At 46.0% G+C, this 26,213-nt stretch overlaps 1 protein-coding gene and 1 pseudogene across 1 annotated transcript in view; both read left to right on the top strand.

Moving 5' to 3' along the window:
* The window catches only part of LOC139059861 (sphingomyelin phosphodiesterase-like), a 118,288-nt gene extending 98,438 nt beyond the window's left edge, over window positions 1–19,850 (top strand). Inside the window, exon 13 of the mRNA XM_070538333.1 lies at window positions 18,184–19,850. Within this exon, the coding sequence (XP_070394434.1) occupies window positions 18,184–18,295 (112 nt within the window). The 3' untranslated portion in view covers window positions 18,296–19,850. The remainder of the gene's footprint in view (window positions 1–18,183) is intronic.
* Window positions 16,254–17,090, top strand: LOC139060409 (uncharacterized; annotated as a pseudogene).
* Window positions 19,851–26,213: the final 6,363 nt, after the last annotated feature.

Genomic DNA, 26,213 nt, shown 5'->3' with positions numbered 1-26,213 from the left:
AAGAAAAGTTATCACACGGCGCGTTCAGTCCAAGCTTCGCCACACGCCATCCGCATTTGCTCGCGCGAGCAGGCATGCGAAGCTCTCCGCTACGGGTTGCAAATACCCTCCCCCCCAAAAAAACACACAAAAAAAACGAAAACAACAATGATCTGAAACAAATCATTAGCAGTGGCATACCACAGTGTTTGTTTCTAAGGATTAAAACTTGTTTCATTCAATACTGAGCCTCTATAAAAACAGTTGCACACAATTGCGGTCAAAAAACATTGAACTATAACCAAAAGCGAACGAAGCCACTGCGAGAAGTATCTCTAGCCTCCAGCATTGACTTCTATGTATGAAACGGACTATAGACGGTTTCACTCGCGCGATAACTGCAGCGAGAGAGCGCCCGCAGGAAACTTCCGGTCACGGGCCTTATCAGTCTACTGCGCCGGAACACAAAGCCAGTTTTTAAGTAAGTTTTGTATTTACCTTGAGGTGTAATGCGCATGTTTTCAAATAGAATACATGCGCATTACACCCCAGGACAAATACAAAACTTTTTGTGGAACTTAGGGCAAGATTCACTTGTAAAATTCTTATGTACAGAGAAAATGTGTTCAAAACCTGCGCGCTTAGATTTTAACGCACTCTTGCTAGTAAATATCGCAGCCAGTGCCTTTCTTGCCCGCTATATTTAGCGGGCTACGTCAAAGAGCAAAACCGAAAACCGTCCATGGCCTATGTTTGTAAGCAGTGAGAGGGTCTGTAGACATCGCTCGTTCCCATCCTGGCTCTCGCTACAGACAGGGGGGGGGGGGGGCTATCGCAAGCTGCCCGCGTTTGGACGTTGACGACAGAGTGCCGCCTCCGCAGATCCGTGCGTTCCAGTGAGAGAGCGGGATAGAACATCTGGGCAAGATCGAAGGGTCCCATGGTTGTCTACGTTCGAGTGACCATAAATAAAACATGTGGGACAAGAAACGCCTCACGTCTCCCGAGAATGTATTTGGCGTCGCAGTTTATACTTATAACGTCATTAGGGTAGATGCTTAAGAATAACGGGCCTGAGGTACTGCACTGGGGCATTCCGCACAGCACAAATCTCACGCCGGAATAAGAGTTGCTTATCTGTACGACCTCATGTCTGTTGGATAAATAATAGCCAATAAGTGATAAGCCCTGTCCACTTAAGCCATAGCAATTGAATTTCTTTAAGTATATGCTAAGAGATTCATTGGCAAGGGGGCGCAGGCGAAAGGGTAACAGTCACAAGCGTTCGGCCAAGAACAGCAACCATGAGCTCATACCGGTAGCAATGGTGCTGTGGTGCAGGCAGGCTACTCTTCTTCGTTACAATCGCCCTCCACAGAAAAAGGCTCCATCCTGGCGGCTTAAGGCGAAGCCCTCAGGTCGTAGTAGTAGCAGTTGTCCAGGTCATAGTACGGCTTAATGCGAGAGACGTGGACAAGTTCGCGGCCGCGATGGCGTAGGCCCATCGATGGCGCGAGGGGCTCTACGAAGTAAATGACGGAGGACGTTTGCTCCAGTACGCGACAGGGCCCTAGGTATTTTGCGACAAGTTTTGCGGAGAGGCCGGGTGAGGTAGCGGGTATGCGAAGCAATACGAGACAGCCAGGAGAAAAAGTTGGTGCAGAAAGGCCGGCGGGTTGACGGGCTTGCTTCTGCCACTGGTCCTCGGTGGCAAAAGAGCGGGCAAGCTGGCGGCATTCCTCGGCATGACGAGCAGCTTCAGATAGCGGAGTACTATTCGACGCGTCAGGTGTATATGATTGTGGAGAAGAATAGTGGTCTGCCGGCGCCACAGCACCATCGTTACCGGTATGAGTTCGTGGTTGCTGTGGCGCCGGCAGGCTACTCTTCATCGTTACATATATTTTATAATTAACTAAATCAAATGCCTAGGAAAAATTGCCATTGATACGATTTTTGCTCCAGCAGCGCCAGTTCAGCTTATTTACTTTTCTGGAAACTAGGGGTGTGCGAATATTGAAATTTTCGAATACGAATCGAATACGAATAAGGCAAAAAACTGTCTTCGAATATCGAATCGAATATCGAATATGTACGTACGTAGTATTAAAAAGTTGCAAAATGTGATAACAATAGCTTTATAACGCTTGTTAAAAATATTGCATTTTACAACGCTGCTGCAGGTTAAAAAGACACTCATTACAGATAATGCGCACAGGTAATGACAGGTAATGCTCTCAGTCAAGTAATGCACTTTTTTGTGATTATCATGAAGGAAAACTAACTGCTCAACATGTTCAGAAAGTAAACGTGCTGTATGCACTGTGACAACAATTCAAACGGTAGAAAAGACTTTCACTTGGAACTGAGGTGGCAGCGATGGCGAAGTACTTGTGGGCGAGTACGTGAAGCGGCCAATGGACTGCCACCACTCACAAGAATCCTTGCCCCTTTCGAGTATAGTGTGTAACTTCCCTCTGAGAGGCAGATACCAAATGTGCGTTCTCCTTGTTCATCACTAGACCGTCAAAAGCTTTCCATACAGTGGATACCAGGACACGACGCTGGCATGGCAGTGTCCTCACTGGGTTCTACGCGAGCTCCGCGGAGCTCCCTTGTTGCAATGCCAGATAATCTAACCAGACGCCTGATGAACATAAAGCTTGGATCAAGAAACAGGTTGACCACTTCGTCAAATTCTCACTCAGCGAAACGAGTCTTGACAGATTTTGCGAGATTGTTAGCAAACGCTGAGTTGCCTTTGCAATCTTCGAGGCAATGCAGCATTCCAAAAATAATTGGAATTTGACAGCACAATGAGGGGTACTTTCCAGCACTTAAGATCACAGTTGCGTCAAATAAGGTCTTCGATGCCTCCAAAAACTCCACTGCATCTCTTCACTTTGCAGAGTTAAAGGTATCTAAGCTCGTGTCCGAAAAGGTGAGTTCAAGTCTGGTAGACTCTTAGATTTCAAGGAGCCCTGAGAGGATGAGGTACTGACTGTTTCATCTTGTGTCAACATCCTACACAACATAGAGCACGTCTTTGTTCAGCTACGTCTGCAGATCGATCAGTCTTTTGTGTGCACTAGGGCTATGCTTGCAGTTCCCTACAATCGCTTTAGCCTTCTTGCAGAGTGTGTTGATTGTCGGAGTACACGACATTTCATTGCTGATCACTAGGTGCAGAGTGTGCGCAAAGCAGGCTCGCTGGAGCTAAGGCAGTCTCCTGGCAGCCGCTCGGATATTGCGGCCGCTTGAATATTGCGGCCGCTGTTCGTCAAGATGTACTTCACGCAGTCGATTGGTATCTCCCAGTCGGTGCATAGCTGCTCCAATGACGCAGCTATGTTCACAGCCATGTGGCTCTCCGGCATGTGTCGCGTGTTCAAAGTCAACCTTTTCATGTCGAACTTCACCGCAGGAAAATGATACGTGAGGCTTACAAACCCCTCGTTGGCACGCGACGTCCAGATATCGCTCGTAATAGCGAGAGTGCTTGTTCCATGTTCAAGTACTTTTAGCAGCTCGTGTCGTACCTTTGCTGTTGTGTCGTTGTACATGCGCGGGACGAGCACACGCGACAATTTTGTTCGAGGTGGCTGACTGTAGCACGACTCTACAGCTGCTTCGACCAGTGCTTTGAACTGATGTGGCAGAAATGGTGAAGAAATGAATGGCTGCCACATTCTGGTGAAGTGCGTTTTCTTTCTTCTGAGACAATGACTGCTGTCTCTGCTGAAGTATGTCATCCAGTGTCGGTTGATTCTTCAATGGAGGATTTGCAAAAGGGTGCTGCTTCATCTGAGTTTGAATAGTAGTGGTCATTCCCGCTGGTATTTCAAGAGTATGTTCGCACGACTTGCACCGAGCTGTCGACGGCGAGAGCTTTGTGTAGTGCCGCCAAAGGAGACTTCTTCCGGTTTTCTTTTCTTGCTTGCTCGGTGGCTCGTCACCTGCAGTTGATGCCATTCTTAGAGAACACACCTGATCGAGGGCTGTATCAGCACTGAGATAGTTGCAAATAGCGCAGTGGCGAAGTTAGCGTGTTTTGCGTTTGTCTTGAGAAGCAGCGCAGCAGGTAGCAGAGAGCCGCGATTACATGAGAAAAGCGGGAACACAAGGCGGGAGTCGTCGATGGCGATGCAACGTTCTCCTCGGACATATTTATTTCTTTTTAATTTCCAAACATCTAAAGATTGTCCAGGTAACGCTTTGGGGGTACATATTTCATCGCATATAGTTACAGAGCCCTAAAGGACATCATATATGGTTATGAAAGAGCCATAGAATAAAGGTTGGTAAAAATAAACTGAAACTGATCGTATCTCACGGGCGTCATGCAGATAGACTGAATCAGAGCATACTAATAATGAGCCGGTCATGCGAAGTTCTCAGTGAATAAACATGTTCTGAGGAGAACGCGGAGCAAGCATATCATTCGTTACTTGTTCAATTATTCCGCCTGTCAGAATATTCGCCGTTTCTACCGTTATTGGGCCATCTTCGAATATTCGGGAATTTCCGAATGTGCATTTCTCGAATCGAATACGCTTCGAATAAGGAAAATATTCGATTCGTATTCGAAATTTCGAATATTCGCACACACCTACTGGAAACCAAACTGATAACGTGTAAGTAATATACATCTGCATATGAAAGTTGAAAATCGAGTATGCAGAACTTTCTCGAAGGCGTTTGAGAGCACAGGCGAGCTAGACACTTGTCCATAGCTGGCGAAATGATTTCGGTTAACTTTCAACTTTTTTGATAAAGCACGGTCACTTTCGCTTCTTGCATATTTAAAGGAAAGACAGCCTCACATAAACAAATGCTAAAGGTATCTGCTAAGACAGCGGTGCGAGTAAGTTTGCAAATGAGTTTGGGCTAGTCATGTTTAAGAAAGCTTTGTAGTACAAATAAGAAATTCTGTTTGTATACGAATCTTTTGCTTCTAAGCCTTATGTCTGTGCTTGGTCCTACAAATAATTTTGCAGGCTTGGAGTGACGCCTTGCGATTTTTTTTCGCAATAGCATATCGGTTGTAGAAAAAGTGTCCACCTGCGAAAGTGGGAGACTTGTCGCATGTGATTTTATTTTTGCTAGTCTACTGTGGCGCGCTGTGTGCATCTACGCACCGAACAAAATTCATGAACGCGAAATTTGTTTTAACTATGCTGAAGCATTTTTGAAAACAGAACGACATGTGTTTCTTGGGGATTTCAACTGCGTCTGTACAGCTGAAGATAAAACGACGAGCCTCAAAGTACGCGATAGAAGCGCTGAGCTGTTGAACGCGATAGTAATTGAGAGAGAGCTTGAGGACATTGGTTATGCAATGACGCGAGATGGCCAAGCACGGTATACGCACTTCCAAGGTGATTCCCATGCGAGGCTTGATAGAATATACGTACCGGCGAAGTTTGTGCCACTGTGTTCCTCTTATGAAACACAATATCTCAGTTTTAGCGATCATAGTTTGGTCTCGACTACGATTGGCGAAAAACGAAAGAGTGTCAAGTTTGAATGGTTCCTGTGGAAGTTCAATGAAAAACTGCTGCAAGATGAATTGTTTGTCACGAGAGCCAAGGAGTACCTTTCAAATGCCCTGCATACGGAAACCAACTGTTCCATATCAGTGTGGGAGCAGTTTAAATGCGACATTAAAATTGCTGCCATCGATAGAGCATGCGTATTGCGTCACAAGGAAAGGAAACAAGAGAAACAGTTACACAGTGAACTGGTGTACATGTTAGGGGTAGAACATGAAGTGCCTGGAGTGTTTAAAAAAGAAAAACGAGAGATGAAAGCGAAACTCGAGTTGATCGACGAAGATAAGTACCGCGGCGCAATGATAAGGGCGTGCACTGAAAAGTTGTGGCTAGGCAAAACGCCCACTAAGCGTGTGCTAAGTGAAGAAAAGAAGCATGCTGCAAATAAGGAGATAAATGAAATTCGATATTACAACAAAAACACGAGAAAGCGAATAGATAAAACGTGCATTTGTTGAATTTTATACCGAACTTCTTGGAGGAAGAATTTATGACCCCGAATACTTCAAAGCCCACTTTCTAACCCTTATGCCAAGATTAGAGGACACGGTTAGAGAATCACTGGAATCTGAAATTAAAGTTGCCGAAATTGAAGCGGCAATCGATGACTTGGGTAATGGCAAGTCACCTGGGCCAGATGGACTGGGTGCAGCCGTATACAAATTTTTTAAGGCAGAAATGGCAGTGGCTCTACACCGAGTGATCGCTGAATGCTATGAAAAAAAGCAAGCGCCTCTCTCGTTCAGGACAGCGCACGTAGTAATGATCCCCAAAACTGACGATCCTGCAAAATCACTTTCAGTTGAGTCCTACCGTCACATTAGTTTGACCAATACAGATTATAAAATATACATGAAAGTGTTAGCTAGAAGGCTCGAAAACATTCTTAAGTCCCTCGTTGGCCAGCATCAAACCTGTGGCATTAAAGGTAGAACAATTTTTAGAAACATACACATAGCAAGAAGTATTCTGGGATGTTGTGACGGAATGCATGACCGCGTAGCTATAATTCAGCTAGGTTTACAAGATTAGATTACATTTACAAGATTTACATTTCAGATTAGCGTCCCACAAAGTTGTACATGAAGTTCTGTTTTTATTGCTGGAGCACGTAAATGTTGGATCTGTAATTACTGAAGGTGTTAAAATGGTGTATCATGATTGCACAGCCAAATTAGTGATCAACAAAGAATTAACTATGTCAATTCCTGTGCGGTCAAGTGTGAAACAAGGATGGGCGTTGTCCCCTCTACTTTTTGCGATATACTTGGAGCCGTTTTGTTTACGTTTGTTTGCAACACCATGTATTCGAGGCTTCACTTTTTTCAGCAGTGAAGTTAAGGTCTTAGCGTACGCGCACGGCATAGCCGTGTTTTGCACTGATGCTAGAAGCGTGCAGGAAGTTGTCAGTGTTGCTAAGGTGTTCTGCACAGCAACTGGTAGCGTGATCAGTTGGTCGAAATGCCTTGGATTTTGGCATGGCAACTGGCAGAGCACACCCGAGGTGTACTGTAATGTGAATTGGACCGTCTCCCCCGGAAAGTACCTCGGTGTGCCGCTAAATAACTACCTCAATGCTGATGAATATTGGTCTGAGAAAAATAAACGCGTCGAAAATGCTACCAATAAATGGGGTGGCCATAACTTTTCAATGCTCGCAAGAGCTTCCGTTTGTAACATGTTTTTAATTGCAAAAGTGTTCTACGTGTTGCAAGTGATGGCCATGGCAAGAACTTCGGTTCAAAAAATCCACCGAGTGTTTGCGACCTTTATTTGGGGATCGCAATGGGAGCGCACAAGCCGGTGCAATTTGTTTCACAAGGTGAAAAATGGTGGGCTAGGGCTCTCACACCTGTTTTTCAAGCAGCTGGTAAGCAGATTCTTCTTTGTGCGGGACCAACCTGATGTGTTTTTGAGAACTGTGATCCAAGCACGATTGCAGGATTATCTATCTGACTTTGTCGTGTCATCTGTTTCTTTCGGAGCTGGACCGCTCAGTCCTTATTTGCGTGAAGTGGTTACTTCTGTACGCCTGCTCAAGGCAAGGTTCTTATATGAATACTTGTGTGATGTCACGAAAAAGCGTTTGTATTCTGATATTCTCGATTTATTTTTACCATTACCGGTTTACCGAGCTGCCTACAGGCTAGGTCCTGAGCGCGATGTGCTAAAGTGCGTTAAAAAAAAATGCCAGTGAGACCCTCTGCTAAAACGTTCTTTTTTCAATTACATACCGACACTCTCCCTGTAAAGCCATGGTTACAAAGCAAAGGTCTTTTTGTACCTTGGTCGGTAAACTGCTTGATCTGCAATAAGCCAGAATCAATTGAGCATATTTTTATTGACTGCCATGACGCCGTATTTCTGTGGGACATCCTACAAAAAACACTTAAAAAAGAATTGCCGATAAGCCCTTCTGGAATCCGGTTTCTTCCACGTGCAGAAACAGGGGAAGCGCCGAGAGATATGCTAATGCTGCTTTGCATGCACAGGCATTGTCATATACAGGCTCACTCAGCAAGACACTATTTTGTTGAGAGCATTATATACACACGTGACTTGTTCAGAACACTATGTGAACCCCCGCAATGGCTTCCTGTACTAGACCAATTGGCTTCTGTGAAGCTTTTTTAAACACCTTACACTGGCCGAGCTGTGGCTGGTGTTTTTAGAATATGTACATGTCGTGTATTTGATCTTTTTGTTTGCGTTTGTGAAAAGGCAATAAAGAAAAAAAAAACTCGTGGCTGAGTGGTAGAGTCTCCGTCTCACATTCCGCAGACCCTGGTTCGATTCCCACCAGCCCATCTTGCAAGACGTTTTTATTTATGAAGTGCCTTCTGTGATTTATCGCTCACGGCCCACGCCGCTGATGCCGACGCCGACACCAACGCCGACGACACCGGCTTTTCTGCGACACGAGCTCCATAACGCTGTCGCGTCAATACGGGGTAGAATCATTATCCATCAGGACATAGCGAGCAACATTCCCGAATTCTACAGCATTAATGAGAGGGCAGCTGTAATCGTAAGCAAACTTAATATGAGGTATGGATTAAAGGTAGTACAAGTATACGCTCCAACATCCAGTCACGATAATGAGGAAGTAGATCAGTTTGATGAAGATGTTGAATTAGCGATGAGAAAATGGCAAGCTCAGTATACTGTAGTAATGGGCGTCTTCTATGTAAAAGTGGGGGAAAATCAGGTGGTGAACAAGCGATTCGCAACTACGGCGTCAATTCTAGGAACGATAGAGGAGAGATGCTGGTACAATTCGCAGAAAAGAATAAGCTGCCAATACTTAACACCTTATTCAAGAAGCGCAGGATCAGAAAATGGACTTGGAAAAACCCTAATGGTGAAACAAGAAATGAAATTGACTTCATATTTTGTGCTGATCACAGTATAGTGCAGGATGTAGAAATGATAGGTAGGGTAAAGTGCAGTTATGATAGGTTAGTGAGGGCTAGGATTCCCCTCAATTTGAAGAGAGAAAGTGCAAAATTGGTCAAGAAGAAAGAGGTCATCCTAGAGGCAGTAAGGGCAAAAGCAGAAATATGCAGGCTGGTACATGCAAACAAATATGCCGCCTTAGAACAGAGAGATGATGATGACATAGAATGAAACCATAACCAGTTTGGCTTCAGACGCCGCAACTGAAGTGGGAGGCCAGGCACCAAGGCAACCAGTAGGCAAGCTCTCCTAAGTAACAAACGACCTAATAAAGAAACGACAAAGAATGAAAGTGACCGACTCCGCAGATAAGATAGAATTCGGGGAACTGTCAAAACTGATCAACAAGGCAAAAATAAGTGATATTCAAAACAATAACACGAGAAAGACTGAAGAAGCCGTAAAAAATGGACGCAGCCTCAAATCAGCCAGAAATGAGCTTGGCATAGGACAAACCAAGATGTACGCACTGAAAGAAAAGGAGGGTAATATTATCAGCAATCTCGAAGGTATAATAAATGAAGCGCAATAATTCTATACTGACCTGTACAGTACCCAGACGACTCAGGAGAACTCGATTAGGAATGATAATGAACAGGGTACAGAAACTCCTCCTATAACTAGAAATGAGGTCAGAAGGGCCTTGCACGACATGAAGCGAGCAAGAGTGTAAGGAGATGGAATAACAGTTGATTTAATCAAAGACGGGAGAGACATAATGATAGGAAAACTGATGGCTCTTTATACGAAGTGTCTATCGACTGCAAAGGTCCAAGCAAATTGGAGAAATGCAAACATTATGATAATCTACAAAACAGGAGACGGTAAAATATTGAAAAATTATAGGCCCATTAGCTTACTCCCAGTATTATATAAAATATTTGCCAAAAAATCTCCAATAGAATAAGGGAAACACTGGACTTTAGTCAACCAAGGGAACAGGCTGGCTTCAGGATGGGATACTCTGCAATTTTTCACATCCATGCCATCAGTTAGCTTATCGAGAAATCCGTCGAATATAATAAGCCTCTCTACATAACTCTCATGGATTACGAAAATGCATTTGATTCAGTGGAGATACGTACAGTCATAGCGGCATTACGTAATCAAGTTGTACAGAATGCTTACGTAAATACCTTGAAAAATATCTACAGAGGTTCTACAGCTACCTTAAGTCTACACAAGAAAAGCACAAAGATACTTATAAAGGAAGGGGTCAGACAGGGAGACACAATGTCTCCAATGCTATTCACTGCGTGCATGGAAGTATTCAAGCTAATAAAATAGGAAGGTTTAGGAGTAAAGATCGACGGCGAAAATCTAAGCAACCTTCGCTTTGCCCATGACACTGTTCTATTCAGCAATAATGCGGACGACTTACAGCACATGATTGAGGACCTTAACAGGGAGAGTGTAGGAGTGGGGTTGAATATTAATATGCAGAAGAAAAAGATAATGTTAAATAGCTAGGCCAAGAAACATGATCGCTAGTCGGCCTCTAGAGTCTGTTAAGGAGTACGTTTACCTAGGTCAATTAATTAACCCATTAAAGACCAGCGTGACCATATGGTCACGGTAGTATGCACAGTGGATTTCAATAAATTACGATTAACAAAACGGCACCAAAATCGTCTTTGACGTGCCGTTTGACAGATTAGAGTTCCCTTTATGGATACCAAGTGGCAGCAGCTGTGAGTCGTTTTGTGGGAGCCCCTCGCAAAGGAGGGAATAAGTGTTGCTCTGGGAGTAGCGTTGCCATGCATTGCTCCAAGGGGTAAGCGTGTTTCTTTTTTTCACTACTTCTTTAAGCAATAGTCAGATATCCTTACCTCCGTATTTTTCTTTGATTAGGTGACCTTCGATGAGCATTTGTGAAGGATTAATGTTTTATTTATCCATGAACGAGCGTGTTATCTTGCGCGTTGCCATATGGTCACGCTGGGCCTTTAGGCTACCTAACTATTTATTCATTTTTTAACTGCATTCTCATCTCTTGCACGGCTGTTGGCGCGTTCTGGCAGTGATGATTCCTTATTATATTGTCTGAAAAGGTTGATCTTGGAAGAAATAGCAAAGCAGTCGTAGAGGAACATGACGACGTGTCAGTGATTTATATCGAGCCGCCAGAGGCTATTCGAGTGAAAACTCGGCCGATGAAGACTCAGGTGGGCTCATTGACATTCTAAGCAGGTGGTAGCTATTAGCCGGCGCTGAAACTGTTTTCTCTGATGGACGCCGCATTGGTGGATGCGACTCGGACAATAACGACCCCTGCGAGCAAGGTGACAGAATATCAGAGGTTTCTTCTGTAGTTGATGCGGCCATCCACTGCTATCATCCACTGCTTCTAAGTGGAAGAAAGGTGATCTCCAGACAAGCCTTGGCATATTTGCCGACCCAAACTTTGCTGCTTAAAGGGACTTTTCACCTGTTGATTTGTTCGATCTTTTTGACAACGCCGTACTCGATAGGACAAGTACTCGTATGTTGAGAAGAAGCGAATCAAGGTGGCTCATCCAAACACTGTTGCTAAGTACAAGATTTATAGGAGGTATGGACCAGATGGATGCAAATGCAGGCGCCTATAGGATCGCAATCCGTGGCAAAAAGTGGTGGTGGCCGATTTTCATTTCACTCTGTGATGTATCTATCAGCAACGCTTGGGCGCTGATTCGTAGCACAGGGTTCAACGTCACGCAGGTGGAATTCCGTAGGCAAATTGCACAAAGCTACCTGATGCGATGGGACAATACGCATAGAGGACCTGGTAAACGCAGAATACCAAAGACTGGTGATGTCCTGACTGGTACGCGGTGTGACCAAGTGGCCCGCTTTGTTGCACCAATACCTAATGGCAAGACGTGGAGGTGTGCATGAGATAATTGCAACAGCGCGGTGCACACACAATGCACAAAGTATGACGTCAGCATGTATATTCCAAGATTTAAACCATATCACACTAAATAAGTGCTCGACTATTCGCTATATATGTTTTTTGTGATGTTTCATGGCTTGAAATAAATGTTTTTAACTTCGCATACTTTGCTGTAGCGTAAGGGCCCAGTGTGACCATATGGTCACGGGCTATATTTCAAAAACTAATTAGGCAAGAGTAATAATTTCTTGCATGTGAATTATTAGTATAAATGTAAGTTAAGATATGACTTTTATTTCAAGATAGCAAAAAAAATAAAGAAACCGGTCCCTAATGGGTTAAGCACAGGAAACCCTGATCATGAGAAGGAAATTCACAGAAGAATAAAAATGGGTTGGATCGCATACGGCAGACATTGTCAGCTCCTGACTGGAAGCTTACCATTATAATTGAAAAGAAAAGTGTACTATCAGTGCATTTTACAAGTGCTGACGTATGGGGCGGAGACTTGGAGGCTGACAAGGAAGCTTGAGAACAAGTTGGGGACCACGCAAAGAGCGATGGAACGAATATTGCTAGCCATAACGTTAAGGGACAGAAAGAGAGTAGTTCGGGTCCACGAGCAAACGGGTATGGCCGGTATTCTAATTATTAATAGAAAAGAATGGAGCTGGGCAGGTCATGTAATGCGTCGGTTAGATAACCGCTGTACCACTACGGTTACAGAATGGGTACCAAGAGAAGGGAAACGCAATCGAGGACGACAAAAGACTAGGTGGGACGATGAAATGAGGAAATTCGCGGGAGCTGGTGGAAGTGGGTTGGCGCAGGACCAGGGTAATTGGAGATTACAGGAAGAGGTCATCGTCCTGCAGTGGGCATTAAACCAGCTGCTGCTGCTGCTGATGATGATGATAAATGCTTTAAGCGTTTAGATCAACCTGTTTGGCAGGTTCGTACGAGTTTACCACACCTTGTGGGTTACCGCATGATCAATCTTCACTTTCGCAGGACCTTTTCCACTGAAGGTAAAGCGTGATTAAGCAAAGGTTAATGGTTTGAAGCCCGGCGTCACATTGTTAGTGTAACGCCGGGCACTTACTCATGCCCGGCCTTCATGCACAAAATCTTTTCGTACACGCACCCTGACACTGCGTGTCGCTTTTGTAAGGATATAGCTAGCCTTGCTCACATGCTGTGGGGTTGCCCCCTGGTGCCGGGAGTCGGGACCACCAAGGAAGAGTGGGACCGAGCTCTACGCAGCTTGGACCTTGAATCAGAGCTTTCGGCTGTCCATCGGGCCCACGACGCGGCGGAGGGGCATGGCCTCTCTGTCGCGACGTGGGAGCGGCCCGCTTAGCGCTAATCGTGTGAACCGAGGGACCTCTAGAAACATTTTCATTCATCCATCTATCTACTCCGCATAGTTGCTCTGAAATTTCATATCGTTTTGCTTTATGTTAAAAACGTTCATCTCATATGATGCTGTGCATCGAAAGGCGTGCTCAAGCTAGCCTTAGAACAGGGAGAATTTGCGTCTGAAAAGTTTATATCCGTTATGCCCGTCTTCATTTTTCACGGCGTTGTTGCAAAGCCGAATATTGTGTGAGATTACGTACGTACGTTTGATATGAGGTCGGTTTCATTAAGCCATTGATGGTTGCTTTTATAGGCGCCTTTCTAACCGTTTTTTTTTGTCTGTACGTCTAGGTTGCGCCAAACGGACCAATAGCCCATAAAGTAAAACAACTAGCCACCTGGCATGTTTTAATTTGCTGGCGGAAACCACTGTTGATATATTGCGTCGCAGCACTAGCATAGTGACACACAGCCCAGGGATCAGAGGAAGCAATTCCCAGTAGTACGTGTACCAATTTTACATCGGTGGACTCAACGTTACTACGGAGGCAGAGGTGGCTGGCTTGTGACCTGAGTGGGCACCAAAACACTGTAAAACGTGAAAACGCATTCATTCCTGGCCAAGGGCGTATGACCACGGGTAGGACATGCCTGTGCTTGCAGGAGAAAAGCAAGCACCAATTCATGCGAGCCCCTGTTTTCCTTCAAGATGTGATTTTCACATCGAACCCTTTCGAATATATGGTCAGCATTCTTAAGTTGCACATGGGAGAACAGATGAGTATTAATTGATATTGCTGATTAAGTGGGTTTTTGTAGGGGTTTGCGAATGTTCAAGCTTTCGAATAGCGAATTCTATTTTATTCGGTGTACTAATTGAATAAGGCTATTCACAAATGCGAACCCGGGCCGCCGGCGTCCTTCCCTGAGGCCACGGCTACTCCACGGTTCTGACTTACTAAATGTGTGCCTAGTATATTCATGGTTGCAAACGTCACGTGGGAGCCATCTCATTGACTAGTGCGTGCGTCATTGGGCAGCGCACGTGACGATGCCGAGCAGGTCGCGCCACGACATGAGTCTATAAAATGAGCACGTTGATGACGTGCCGACGTCTACGAACGGTATAATGCTTTCGCACTCGCACACGTAAGCAGTGTTATGTGCCTGCCGAATTTTCTGCTCAGTTGTTGCTTTGTGCCAGGCGTTGTTGCCCCGAAAAGCGGGGGCGCGCGCTTTGCGCATTGACGTCACAGTCGGAGCGGCGGCGGTTGTCTGCGGCGAGCGATGGAGGCGCGTGCACGCTCTTCAGGCTCGCGAGGGCGGCCGTGCAAGTGCGCCAATTCGGAAGGAGCGCGTGTCGCTGCGCCTTACGCCCAGACCACACGTACGCTTGCGGACGCGCGCAAGCTCGCGTTCACGCGCCCACGCATGCGCACACGGTGGGGCATGGCTCTTACGCGTCGAAACGCGGCGTGATCTCGGGGAGCAGCTCCTCTATGTTATCGCGCGCTTGGGTTGCTTCGCTTCGGCGCGCCTGGCACTGAGCGTTCAAATCTCAGTGAAGCAGATTTATATCGTGCAAGAATGTGGTTCTTCTTTCCTATTTGCACTGATCTAACAGATATAAAAATACAACAATTACGTTTATAAATATCGAAGCATCTTGAAACGCTGTCAGTAACAAAGTACGAAGCGGCGCCTGCCGAGGCGTCCGTGAGTGAGCCCAGTGAGCGCGCGCTGTCGCGCGTCTTTGTGGATGCAAACCACCATTACTCGCGAGGCGCGGCAGGCGCTAGGCGCGCGGACACGAGCTAGCGCGCGTCCGCAAGCGTACGTGGGGTCTCAGCTTTAGTAGTACCACACGTGCACTTCCCTGTGCGGCTCCTTAGGTCTTGTAAGAAGTCTAGCCCTGATTGCATACCTTAATGCATAATCAATATCCTATGAAGCAATGTAACCGCGAGTGTAGAACTTTATGTATACTACCAAAATGTGGAGCAAGCTTTTGCATTCTCGTAATGCAAAAGTGTAACACCTTCCCAACTTTTTGTCTAATGATAAATGATTATGTGTGCAATGTTATTACGAGTATTATTCATGCGATTGTGCGAAACGTGGATATTATTTTTGGAATACGGAATGTTTTTTGTTCGCTAAAACCTAAAAAAATATTCACTTATGGCATGTAGAAAAATTTACTGCTTTGGCTTTATCACTCTCATAGGCAGAAATTATTTGCATGAGAATTCAAAATAGACGTAACTAGTTGTCAAAATTTTGCTGATTAACTTCCAAACTAAATATTTTAGTGTACACATCGCAGTTGTCAAATTGTAGCCGGCCTCTTGGAAAGTCCTATGTACTTGGAACAAATTATGGGCATCTCACAAATTTGACGAAGAATTGCATTGCTCTCCCAGAAATTTTTGAGCTTCAGTGCATTCAAAGCGCTTTGTTTAAAAGTAAAGCAATGCATTGTTGCCGAAACTTTGACAGCGCTTATCTCAAAACTGGTCTTCCTTTTAAAGTTTTTTCTATGCTGATCTGCATTGTGAAATCGCTGTCTTCAATTCGTATATTGCAGTGTCCGCGCTAAATTCTTAAAAAAATTTAGCCACATTTTAGTAATCAGTCAATTATGCATTTTGCTTTCCAGTGTAAGGTCCGCCTCATCAAGTAATCTTACACGCCGAACCTATTTGTGCTATGTGCTTAGGTGCGACTTTTAAACGTTCTATTATGGTTAAGAAAGCACCCTGTATATCGTTAAATCCCGAACAAGCGACCGCACCCGTGCAATCCCCCCCTCCCCCCCCCCTAACTTTACTGTTAATTTCATATTTCCGCGCCGTTCCGGGAAAGTGCCCCCTCGCCCCTCCCGCGCCCTTATCACGCGCCGCGCCTGAACAACAATGGTCTGCCCCATCAAGTCCAAGAAGCTAATCCAATCCAATCCTTGCTTTCAAGCCATTAGCATGCTCGTTCGCACGCACCGTTTTTCGTCTTGTTTTGACATTGTGAATTTCGCTATGCTGATGAATTCGTACACAGTGGCGAAGAAAGTTGAGGTCGTACAATGGCTTCGAGAAAACGGAAGAAACGTGCAGCAAACATCTCGACATTTCGAGCTCGACTACAAACGGATACAGGAAGGGGACAGTAATTTCCAGAAGTTGCTTCAGCAAAACTATGGGAGAGCCACACTTCAAAGAAAGCTGAGTAACGGCACCCCAGTTTTCAGTGAATGCGCAGACGATGCGCTCTTCGAGTTCTTCGAGTAGGAAAGAACGGCAGGACATGTCTTAGCAACCGGCTTTTCTCTGAAGAGGCTGCCAGGGTAGTCAACAACATGCAGTTGGGAAACTTTGTAGCTTCCAGCCATTATATGAATCGATGGAAGCAGCAATTCCGCGTGTCATTGCGCCGTTCTACGAACGAGAGCCAGACGACGCCGGAAGAGTTTTTGGAGGCAGCAAGTACCTTTCGGTCTGCCGCAAACTCCTTGCGACGGCACAGCGACTACACGTTGTACAACATCGCCAATATGGACCAGACGATGGTCCGAATAGACAACCCAGCCAAGAGGACAAACAACATGGTAGACGAAAGCACCATACGGTTCGCAAACGCTGGGTGTGCCCGACAAGGTTTCACGGTTTGCCTAGCCGCACGTGCCACCGGCCACAAGCTCCTGGCATTCGTTATTTTAAAGGAAAAACCCGGAAAATACCAGCCAGGGTCTTCGCGAGCCTTCGCATACCAAGTGAGAATGTTTTTTCTTTCTTTTTCAATGGGGTGAGGAATCACATGATGTCGCTAAGTTCATTCTATCTAAACGCTGACTTCTTTTTTCTTTCACTTGTAGCGAATATTTGTCTCACCGCCACAAAAATGGCTGGATGACATCGGAAAAGATGCAGGAGTGGCTGTCAAGAATTTGGGGCCGAAATGTCGATGACGTGTGGCGTTTACTGGTACTGGCGCCCATTCATAAAATGCAAGCTGCCAAGAATTCTAAGTGCCACCTGCGGGGTGCACGAGCATCCTGCAGCCGGCTGACGTGAACTGGAACAAGCCTTTCAAGTCCACCCTACGGCGTTTGTGAGAATATATGCGCGAAGAAGAGAGGACGCCCAAAGGAAACCTGATGAAGCCATCTCGCCAGCATGCTCTAGATTTTGTTGCCGAGGCGTGGGCTGCTGTACCCGAGGAGACTGTGGTACGCTCCTTCAAGGGATGCAGCATTACTAACGCACTCGATGGCTCGGAGGACGGTGACCCGCATGGCGGACTCGCAGTTGTTGGAGCCGTGGCACCAGAAGACCGGGGTGGGCTTCAAGCGGAATGCTGTGAACTTATTTTTGCGACTGAGTCGGAGTCTTTCGATGGTTCTGAAAGTGGTTGACATAGCAATCATGAATCTTTCGCTCAATAAACTTCATGTTTCTAGATGCAAACAAAATTTTAAATTCATGTGCACTGCACTTTTTTTTTCTCGCGGGATATTGTCGCCGCCATCTTGAATTTTGGCGCCGTTCCAGAATAGCTTCCCCTCCCCACTACTTTTCCAGTGATTTCGCCGTGCTGGGGGGGGGGGGGGGGGAGGGGCGCTTGTTCAGAATTTTATGGTATACATAAATAAATGAGCGCTTCCTTTGAAAACGGCTTGTTATGGATGGCAGCAATGTTGCCATTCTCATTTTCTGCAAAAGATTATCAGCAACGCATAACCACCATGCGCCGTGGTATGCTCGCACATGCGCCGTGGTGACACATGCGCCGTGGTGACAACCAGTGACACGTCTTGGGGATTCACCCGTAACTGACATCAATAATTTAGCGAAGGCGTGTGGTTTGTTTCACGCTCTTATTCTAGCCTCACTAGCTAAAAAAGAAATCTGAGAACACGCATCTAGCACATTTGATGTAAATGCCCTAATTCATTTCTTTTCTACCTAGGTTCTACGGTAAACAGGAGCCCACAGCGAAGCCATGCAACAACGTCTGTCGGAAAAGCTTCCTCTGCAAGCAACGCACATCCAAGTCGTCCGACTTGAAGGCCTGTCGATAACCCAAGAGTTATAGAAGTGTGCTGATGTTATGGTCAGCAAGTGCAGGGAGAGATGTGTCTAATAAAACTGCTAAACCCTACTAATGAGGCGCTTCCGGGGGTCAGACGGATGAGTCAGTTCACTTTGCTTCAATGTGGAGATAGCGAGCGTAACTGTCTTCTTTGGATCCGGCGCAACAAGAAGACGTAAACACGAATATTTGCAGCATTGCCGTTATCTAGGTCATTACTTTCTTATCTGTCTTCTTTCAAGAACCGCATCGAAATTGGCCCTGAAGCACACTGCAAACAATTAGTGGAAAAACTTTCCAATACAGCTTTTGTCTTGGGATATATGCCGAGCAAGCACATCATAATATATATGTTGAAACGTGGAGCAAACATTTCTTTCACGGTGTTGAACGTAATAAATAAATGTTCAGTATCCCATCGTCATACTAGGAGAATGCCAGCAAACTTGAAAGTATAAAAATCGTGAAGCAAACGTAGACAATGCGACAGGAAGGTCTGTATCTGCTTCTCAATGTTTCTACTTTCAAGTTTGCTGGAATTCTCCTGGTATAACCATGTACCGCCTAGCCCAACAGCCCACTCTCATGAACCCATGATAATATGTGAATGAAGAGTGCTTGTTCTTGTGCTTTTTTGCTGTTGGTGAGAGTAGGCATTTGCTGCCCTTGTTTTTGCGCGTTACAAAATATTTCAAGCATGTCACCTCGTATAACTACTGAATGGCTATTGAAAAAAGGACTCTGCAAAAATGGGCGTGAAAAAAATCCCACCAGATTGTACGCCACATATTCTCAAGATCCTCAACATTCCAAGTTGCTTGTTAGAATATTGAAACGCTCTCTTGCAGTCCTCATTTCACAATGTCGCTGAGCGTTTCTGTGTAATACCAGGCGTCCCTTTCAGATTACGAAGGCTTTCTAAAGATTACTGAGGGAAATTGAAGAATCCTTGTTTCTCGGCTGGATTAATAGGGGAGGAAAAGTTTACATGCACGAGAAAAATCGAAGTGCTTATTTGACTTCATCAGTTATTTTAGTGTATTAGTTTTCGCCGTATCACTTGCCGACACGTATTGGAATTTACTAAATGTAACCGGTGAATGTACAAAGCGTATTGATCAACTTTGCGCGAATTCTTAGTATTTCACTAGTCCCGAGATACGTCACAAAGTGCGCGAATACATTGGTGTTCCAGTTATTTAGAGAGTTAGTGTATAAAGGCGTCCTGCTGAAGAATTAGGTGGAATAATTGTACATCTTTGTGCACGTCTTGTGGCACATATATCATAAAACTGGTACCATGCACAATAATTTTTCCAAGTTGATTTACATTGCGAAGTCACCGGCTACAATTGGCAATGGTAATATGCCGTAAAATAATTAATCAGCACTTGATTGGTGAATTTTTAAGTAGATGATTGTGCAATCTAACTGTATGTGCAAGTAATGTCTGCCTCTTTAAGCAATCTTTTTCATTGTTTAAGATTGTTCCATCTGCGCAATGCTTTTCTTAAAATCAGTATAATAAAGAAAATGTCTGTTCACTGTTGTTGCGGTACCAATAAGAGGCTGGGTCATGTCCAAGTATGAATAGCGTACTGCTTCCGAGCACGACGTCAATGGTTAGATTAGTGGTGGTCGAACACAAAAAAAAAGGCGTGCACGTATCGGGCTTTGGGTGCTCAGTAATTAGCCACGATGGATGAAAATAATTTGTACCTCACCAGTGCAACGTCTCTGGAACTGTTCGTTGCTGTGGCAGAAGCCATCAGCACAACCCAGCCTTGTGTGAATAAAGAGAGCAAATACGAAATTTGGGATGGTGAAGCTATGCCGGCATACTGCTCAACTGCTCGCGTTCCAGGCACCGAACTTTCAATGCTAAGTCGAGGGCAGACACTTGCTCTGACGTGATGTAAACGTCATACGAGACAACCACGGCTACAATACGGAACCCGCTTCATACAAGTCTGTTGAATTTCTACCAAAGGCTTGCTTTCATTACACGACGGGAATTATGCCATGCAAGTCGTGTTTGGGTGCCATGTACGCCTATTAGTCAGCCGCGGCACCTCCTTAGAGGCGCAACATATAGCTGAATAAACGTTCTTTGTTTGGATGCATTCGAGGCTGATACCGCTGGATCTTCACCGATGATATCGTCAACCATCACTTCAGAGCCGTTGTCGATGGCAGCGAAGAACGAACGATACACGGAGAAGTGCGAGGTGTGAGCAAGTGGGTGAAAGTCCCTGATGTCCTGGACGTGCAGTCGCAGTCTTTTTGAGCGTGAACATGGGAGCGCGGGCTTTCAAAACGACCACGGCAGTTAAGCGGCACCTCACAATATCTGCGCGCATGCGTGGCGAGAGCAGCTTCCCTTCGCGCGCATCATGTCTTCGGAGCACTCGCTTGTCTTCTGCTAGCTGTTTCTTGTTTCCTCGGTTGTGACCAAATTATCACTGTAAGCAAAATTGATATGTTTCCAGTTCAAATGATGTGTTCTTCATTCTTAGCGTCACGCTAATTACCTGGAAATCGTTACGTAGTTTTCCTTTTCTCCTGGGGTCTTCTGTCACACAATGCAGAAAACAAGCTAAGAAATGCAAACGTGTGAACTTTCATTTTGTGCATTTTTCACAAAATATTGAAATACTTCGCAAACTAACACCTGTACACAAGAATTAATAGCCGTTTCATTTTCTTTAATATTCTACTGCCTTTCTAGACGGTAGGGAAGAGTACGGGGCAGGCACAAAGTTGCTAGCTCTAAGATGCTCCAACTCTTAGCAAATAGCTACCCACAACTCGTCCGCAGTTGCCGAATAAGTAGGGTGTCGCACCATGGCTGCTTTTATGTGGCTCCATACATTGTGGCAAATGTTCATGTCAGCGTCCTCGGCCAGCCAGGAGAGCACATGAAGCCTACGAGTTTTTAGGTGCTCTTTCACAATCTTCGAAGTGCGCACCGGCGCCAGGTCATCTGGGAAAGCGTCACTTCCCTCCGGAAGGAGCACGTTGTCCAAGATTTCGCTGCAGTAGCGCTACGAAGTAAGAGTGCCCTCGATTCAGTGTGGAAGCACGAGACCACGTCTTGACACCACGCCCCACACGTTCACGCAGCTGCGTCCGCTCGCCGTAACTCCCTGCAAATTGGCTGCCTCGAAACTGCAGGGAAATTATAATAAATTCGATTCTTTACAGAAAATAGCCTGTTAAGAAAAGTTTCTTAACGTGTCCCTCTTGCGCGCCACAGCCAGACGCATTGGTTTTGACATGTTGAAAAAGTGGACTCATCCGAGATTGCTCGGCACAAGTCATCGCAAGTCGACAACGCGTGAGCTTCGGCAAATTGCAGTCGTGACACCTTGTTCGAAGCGGCGAGAACGGGCTTTTGCGCAGCCACATAACATTGCAATCCATCCCTCCTCAGGAGTCGCCGTATTGTAACAACGGAAGCGTTCGAGCAGCTCCCTTACTTCTCTCGCGGATTGGAAGGGATTCTCGAATTCTTCAGCTACAATAAGCGCGTCTTCTTCACCTGTGGTTGCCCTTGCCCGACGAATATGTGGGGCATCAGAAATACGGCCTTCCTTCCTGATTACTTGGATGATATCTCGCGTTTGTTTCCTCACCCAATCTGCTCTTTTCCTGTCCGTTAAAGTTATAACCACTATTTTTCTTTCCATAGCTCGTTGCGTCGTGCTCAATTTCAGTAGAACCCTTTTCGTAAGCCTCTACGTTTCTGGATGATAATATTGAGAGTCCTCAGCGCCTTTTGCACCAATGCGCCGATGGAGCGCAGAGAATAACTCTTCAGCGAACGTTTTACTATTTTCCACCTCTCGTCTTCAGGAACACGGGCCATGCTGAGGTTAAGCAGCTGCTCTGATGAATGGGCTAATGTGAACGTATACCTTCCTCGAACACAGGGGTAGTGACGCCCACAAGTATAATACGCATGTGTCGCAAAAGCTTACCTACAGACCAACAATGAACTTAGGAACGTCGGCAAAAGTTAAGATATTTTCAAGTTTATTGATACGTAGTGTGGAATGTAATTTCAAGTTCAGCATTGTTACCGCGCTCTTGAAGCATACGGCTCCCTAGTGGTGGTGCGCGTGTAGCAGACGACACGCGCGTGCTTGAGTAACAATGCGCGTGAAGGTATAATTCTCACACGCCAGACGCACTGCGCATTAGCATTGCTCGGTGCCGCCGCTAAACTGCGCTAGCTGTACGGAAAGCCACGCACTCCCGTGTTCACCGTCAAGAAGAACGCTACTGTACAGATGGCATTGCCTATGTTAACTTCATCAATGGTGCTGCAAATAGACCTTTCGAGGGAGTTGGGTGGTAGATGAAATTTGTTGGATGCATACTAAGGAATCCGGCCGACGGGAGACAGACAGTGGCATAATATAAACACGATGCTCATTGAAAACTGACATTTTTAAACATAAACTATAAAAACTAAACATAAAAACACGTGCGAGCAACTAGTTATATACAAATAAAGAAATGTCAGTGCCCTGCTGCTCTGTGAAGAAGGATGAGCAGCGAAGCTGTGTATGTGGGCCCCTTAATGGCGACATACACCTCCGCCGTGGGCAGGCACGGCATTGCAGTAACTTCGGGATCGGCCCACGTATGTGGAGTCCTTAACGCCTGCTTCCCCCCACCACTGATCGGCCTGGCATTGAACTATCTTCGGGATCGGCACACGTATGGGGAGTGCTTAAGGCCTGCTTCCCTTCCGCCGCGTGTCGGCCCGGCATTGCACGATATGCGGCATCGGCCGACGTACGGGCAGTTTTTTGCTTACCACAAAGGCACGAAAATTTCCATGGACGTTAGGGGTATAGAGCTTCGTTGTAATACATTACTGGCCGGTAACTCTCCAGCAAAATCATAAAAACAAAACAAGCGCTATTTAGTCAATTTACATCAGTTCAACAACACCTTCGTGCTGACTTGATGTCGCACATTACAACTCACCGGCGCCTTGAGGGCACTGGGCTCACGGCCTCCGATGTGAGTAAACCTAGACTCACCGGGAGGTGAGGACAGTGTGGCACTGATATGTCTCAATCACTGCGCTTGACTTGAGGTTACATAGCCGCGGGATGATGATGATGAATCGGGCTTTATGGCACAAGAGCCAGACATGGCCAATCAGCGCCAAGAAATAGTGTGATGAAAGGGTATATCTGACACAGCTTTGTAGTGGCTTGAAGCCCTGCTGTAGGGCGTAAAATATTGACACGTGAACTTGAGGACTTGACACGCGAATTTTCTTGAGGACTGCATTTCACTTGCTAACAACACAAGGTGATGGGTCAGCGCAAAACGCGTCTGCATGATACGGAACTTAGGCTAATGTTAGTGTTGATTCTATCTGTTATGTCTGTCCACGCCGAACCTTTAATCAAAGACCAATGGTTCAGGACGGGACGCAAGAGAACTACACATAGCGCAGTGTGTGTGTGGCGCTTCCCTTGTGTGCCGTCTTGAAGCGCCGTTCCTTCGGTGATAATGAACGGACAGTCAGTCAATCTTTCCAAGAAACTTGTATAATCTGATTGCATGCGCGACACTGTGTAGCAGTATCTGGAAACCACACGGGCACCAGCAATTTCACCGGAATTTTCGACGAGATATGTTGTAAAAGTCGAAGCGCTTGACCCGCAGATAATATTTTGATGATCGCCGACTGTGATCGCCACTCTCGTTGCGTTTTCCGCGTCACTTGCTTTTTTGGGCACAAATTCACCCAATCACCCGCCTTGGTCTCATAGTGGCATTGGTGGTGCCTTGCTAAGGGCAAGGTCGCAGCATCGAATTCCGTCCGCGGCGGCCGCATTTCTATGGGGACGAAATGCAAAAACAACAGCGTACTTAAATTGAGGCGCACGTTAAAAAACCCCAGGTGGTCAAAAATAATCTGCACTCCTCTAATAAGGCGTGCCTCATAAAGCGTGCCAGAAACACTGAAGCCAATGTAGCAGGCAATAGCTTCCGAGAGAAGAATTCCACTCGGCAGCACTGGAAGTCAATTTGCTGCTGGAGCACAGCGTCGATGTCCTAACCGGAAGCATCCGCCATGATGCGAGTAGGCACCTTAGTTCTCGGGTGGAATAGAAGCACCAAATCGGCGACGGCTTGTTTAGCAGTCCTGAAACAGCTTGAGGTTCGGGAGACCACGAAATTGCGAATGAGGAGCCCCTTGGTTGAGCGAAGAATGTCTGTCAATAGGTGCAGAAGCTCAGCGATGTGCGGAATAAAGCGTTGGGAGAAATTCACTTGGCCCAGAAACTCATGCAGCTGACGTACGTAGTGGGTGCTGGGAAGACTTGCGCAGCCTATGCGTGGGAGCGCAACAGATTAAATTCTAGCGCCGCGATGTGGGGACCCATGAACTCGAGCTCGGAATACCCAAACACATTTCAGGAGGTTGACTATCAGGCCAATTGTTGATGGCGTTAAAGAACGTTTCGGAGGTGACGCTCATGACCATGTGGATTGGAACTTGCGACGAGGATGTCGTCGATGTAGGCATATACAACCGGCAGTCCACGCGTTAGCTAGGCAATGAATCTTTGGAACGTTTGAGCTGCGTTGCTTATCCCAAAGGGCAGGAGCATACTCGATCAGGTCGAAGGGTGTAGTAATGATCTTCGGGATATCGGTAGGCTCAACGGGGATTTGGTGACAGCCTTTATCAACGCCCGCTTTACTAAAGATTTTGCATCCTTCAATGTGGCCTGTGAAATCATCGATGTGTGGAAGGGGATAGCTACCCAGGACCATGTGAGCATTAAACGCTTGGTAGTCGCCGCACGGACGCCAGTAACCCGATTCTTTCTTGGCCCCACGTTGAGAGGGGAAGCAAAGTACTGGACGAAGGACGAATGAATGCCAACCTGGAGCATGTGATTGATTTCCAGTTTACAAATGGTCAGACGCTCATCGAAGCGGTGGCATGGACGAGCTGTGACGGGTGGACCAAGTGTGAAAATGTGGTGGGTTACGTTGTACTTAGGTGGCTTAGGTGGCTGGAGTCACAGAACTCCAAGAATGGGGAGTCGCGTCTTGCTGTCAATCAGGTGACGGCGGCGCGTGCCGGCTGAAGTCAAGAGTGAGGGACCGTAGACCATATGTGCCGCTAGAATTTGCGGCTCGTAGTGTAATGTCAGGTGACTTAGAAGCGCGGTCGCACTTGAAGGATGGCAGCTCGTTGACCTAGGCCCCAGCGTGTTTAACGTAGCGAAGACCTGAAATATGATTCCTGGCGATAAAAAGGCGGCCATGTTTAGAAGGCGCTGTTTCGTGCCGTGGTTAGTGTCCATTGGACCATAAATATCTTTCGGACATCCCGACTGGAACCTAACATCCAAGTCCCGGTTAGGACGTCCAGTGGATGACATGAGGATATTATTTCAGGACGTCCTAATCAAGACATCCTTCGGACATTCACATGACTGAGGTCCTGGGATCTAAACAAATTCCAATACATCAACCCTATGGATGTCCGAATGGTGTTTTGAACTGGATTTTCCATACCGGGCACATGTGGGAGCAACACACAGAATCCAATACGTACTACAAAATCATATTGACACGTGGACTTGTTTATCTTTATCAGGTGACCAAGTTTCACCGCCTAACAAATGTCATCGCATAGCACAGAGTGCGCCAGTATGTATCGGACGTTTCCGGAATCCACCAATACCTTGGTTTGGGCGAGTTGGTTCATCTTCACAGTTTTCATAAAGAAGCGCTAAAGACGAAGACGGAGTGGAAGCATCGTCTGGCGTTTGCGTTTGCTTTTCGATTGCAAGAGTAATCGGAAAACCACGTAAGGCTCGAATAACGGAACTTTTGTAGGCGTTTGTTTCTCAGTCGCA

Source organism: Dermacentor albipictus, chromosome 5, assembly GCF_038994185.2.
Source record: "Dermacentor albipictus isolate Rhodes 1998 colony chromosome 5, USDA_Dalb.pri_finalv2, whole genome shotgun sequence".
Taxonomy (NCBI): Eukaryota; Metazoa; Arthropoda; class Arachnida; order Ixodida; family Ixodidae; genus Dermacentor; species Dermacentor albipictus.
This window is presented reverse-complemented; position numbering and strand designations above follow the sequence as displayed.